The 2,777-nt window shown below is 73.3% G+C and overlaps 1 protein-coding gene across 1 annotated transcript; it reads right to left on the bottom strand.

Moving 5' to 3' along the window:
* Nucleotides 1–365: 365 nt before the first annotated feature.
* On the bottom strand, nt 366–1,943 carry IER5L (immediate early response 5 like). Its single transcript, XM_062206885.1, has one exon. It carries the CDS (start codon nt 1,762–1,764, stop codon nt 544–546), a length of 1,221 nt encoding a protein of 406 aa, XP_062062869.1. The 5' UTR covers nt 1,765–1,943; the 3' UTR covers nt 366–543.
* Between the last annotated feature and the right edge of the window lie 834 nt (nt 1,944–2,777).

Raw genomic sequence — 2,777 nt, 5'->3', positions numbered from 1 at the left:
AAAAGGGAAAGAAAAAAAAAAAAAAAGTTGAAGTGTTTTCATTTGGAGAACTTTGGAGGCCGCCCCCAGAGACGGAACGCGCCCCGAACGTCGCCTGCGCGCAGAGTTTGCCTTTGTTTTTGCTCGGGATTTCACAAGTGCCGGCCCTCGCCCCGCCGCGGGGCTCGGGGCACGGAACGCCGCGCCGCCCCGGGGGGCCCGCCCGGCCGCGGCCCCCGCCGCCCCCCGGGCAGCAGCCCCCCGGCCCCCGCCCCACGCGCCCGGCTGGGCGCCGCGGCGACCCCAACCTCGGAGCTGGAGGGGAGTGGGGGAGACACAAAGCAGACTTCAACGGGCGCTTTTTCGCTGCAAAAAAATAAAAGTCCAAGGTTTCCGATTTCTCTCTGTCTCTCTCTTTTATTTTACAATTTATAAAACATCGGCCGCCGCCCCCCCACCCCCCTCACTGCGTGCCCCCAGCTCAGCCCCGGCCAGGGGCTCGCCGCTCGTCTTTGTCTGTCCCCGGCCCCGCGGGGCCCCGGGGCCCCGAGCCCTCGCAGCGCCCTAGAAGGCGACAATAGCCCGAGTCCAGGCGCCGAGGCTGGCGAGCGCCTGCTTGGCGCACAGCTGCCCGTTGAGCGGCGGCGGCTGTTGCTCCGAGGAGTCTGGCTGTCGGCTCACCAGCCCCGAGAAGCCGGAGCCAAAGATGGAGATCAAGTTTGAGATGTTGGACGCGTCCGGGGACGAGTCCGGGCAGAAGTCCTCGAAGCGGGCGCGCTTGCAGGGGGCGAAGGGGGCGCCCCCGGGGGGCTCGGCCCCCAGCTCGCCCGCGTCCTCTTCGTCGCCGTCGTCCTCCTCCTCCTGGCCGGGGTAATACTTGCGCTTGCAGCCGGAGGCGGACGCCAGGCCGGGTCCCGGAGCGCCCTGGCCACAGCAGGGGCAGTGGGCGGAGGCGCAGCAGTCCTGGTGCAAGTAGCCGTTCTCCACCGTGGTCACCACGTGAGTGTCCAGGTCCAGTACGGTGGTCTGGCTGCTGCAGTGCACGCTGAAGTCCGAGGGGCCCGGGTACGCGCCCCGGTAGAAGCCAGGAGAGGAGGCGGGGGCCGGGGAGGCGGGCGGGGAGGCGGCGGCCGCGGCGGCAGCCGGAGGGGCGGCCCCGGGGGGCGCGGAGGGCGCGGAGCAGGCGGCCGAGGCGCGAGGGTCCCGCGGGCAGAGCGCGGAGGGCGCGGGCGGCGGCGGCGACAGCGGCGCAGGAGCCGGCTGCAGCGGCTCCAAGGGCTGCCCGCGGTGGGGCGCGCCGTGCGGCGGATGGAGCGCGGCGCACCCGGGCGGCTCCGTGAGCGCCCCCGCGCCGCCCGCGGGCGCCCCGGCCGCCGCGCAGCCCCTGGGCGCCGGGTGCTGGAGCTGCTGGAGGTGCAGCTGGTGGAGCTGGTGCAGCTGGTGCAGCTGGTGCCGAGCGGCCGGCTCGCGCGCCTCCGCGTCCCCGCCGCCGCCGCCGCCGCCAAGTTGGAGCGGGCCGAAGTCGGCCGCGCTGGCGGGCACGCCGGGCGCCGCGTACGCGAGGTGCTGGTGCTGGTGCTGGTGCTGGGGCGGCTGCTGCTGCTGCTGCTGGCGCCGGTAGAGCTCGGCGTAGCGCTCGTGCAGGTAGAGCTGGCGCGCGTTGCGGAGGACGTAGGACACCAGGAGGTTCTTGTGCAGCTTGATGCCGCCGCGCTGGGTCCGGGAGCTGTGGATCTTGCGCAGGGAGATGCTGATCAGGCTCTGGGCGTCCAGGGCGCACTCCATGCTCCCGCGGAGACGGCGGCGGCACAGCCGCCGCCGCCGCCGCCGCTGCTAAGGCTGCCGCTGTCTCGGCCTCCAGCCGGCCGCCGGGGCGCCGCCGGGCACGGGGAGCGAAGCCCGGGTCAGCGGGTCGGCTGCGCTCCGAGAGGAGCCGCCACCATGCGTTGCGCGCCACCCGCGGGCTCGCGCTCCCCGCGCGGCGCCAAAGCAATGAGCCTCGGCCGGCCCCGGCCCCAGCTATTTAGCCGGGTGCCCGGGCCCCGCCCCACACCGGCTGAGCCAATGGGAGCGCGCAGAGCCTCCCGAGTGACAGGGGCTGCCCGCCCCGGGGCCGCCCGGTCGGCCAATCAGACCAAGGCGGTTCCTTTGTGCTATTCAAATACCAGACGGGCCTCCAACGCCGCCGCTGCCTCGAATGTTCTCCTGGGGCCGCGGCGCCGCGCGGGACTCGGAGCCGCCGGGGTCGCGGTCCGCAGCGCGGGTCGCCTCGCGGCGGCCATTGCGGAGCCCGCGGCTGCCCCGGGCCTGGCCCCTCGGAGCTGAGGGATCGACTCACCTGGGCACCGCGGCGACGGCTCCTCCCCCTTCCGCACGGCTGGGCCTCACCTGCAGCAGGTGCGCGCGGCTCCCGGCTCCCGGCCACGCGGCGCCTCCTCCTCCTCCTCCTGTGCGGGGCCCCGGATGATTCACGGGAGCCGAGGCCTTTGCGAGGGGTCAGTGGGGGCGCCGGCCTGACGCGGGGGGACCCCCGGAGGAGAGAGGTTTGGGGTTCCCTCCTGCGCAGAGGATGCGGGCCTGGCTCCCCGACTTTGTGGCCCAGGTCTCTCTGAATGCCCACGGAAGGGCCGTCCTCCCACGGGAGAAGCCCGCGCGTGGTCACTGCCGTCCTCCGCGGAGACGGCTCCGAGGGGGCGAGGTAGACACCTGGCCGTCAGGCGTGGCCCCTGGTCTCCTAATCTGGGCCTCTGTAACCTCCCCTTCCCTGCCTGGCTGGGGCAATGGCGATCGGGCTTATT

This window comes from Lepus europaeus, chromosome 12, assembly GCF_033115175.1.
Source record: "Lepus europaeus isolate LE1 chromosome 12, mLepTim1.pri, whole genome shotgun sequence".
NCBI lineage: Eukaryota > Metazoa > Chordata > Mammalia > Lagomorpha > Leporidae > Lepus > Lepus europaeus.
This window is presented reverse-complemented; position numbering and strand designations above follow the sequence as displayed.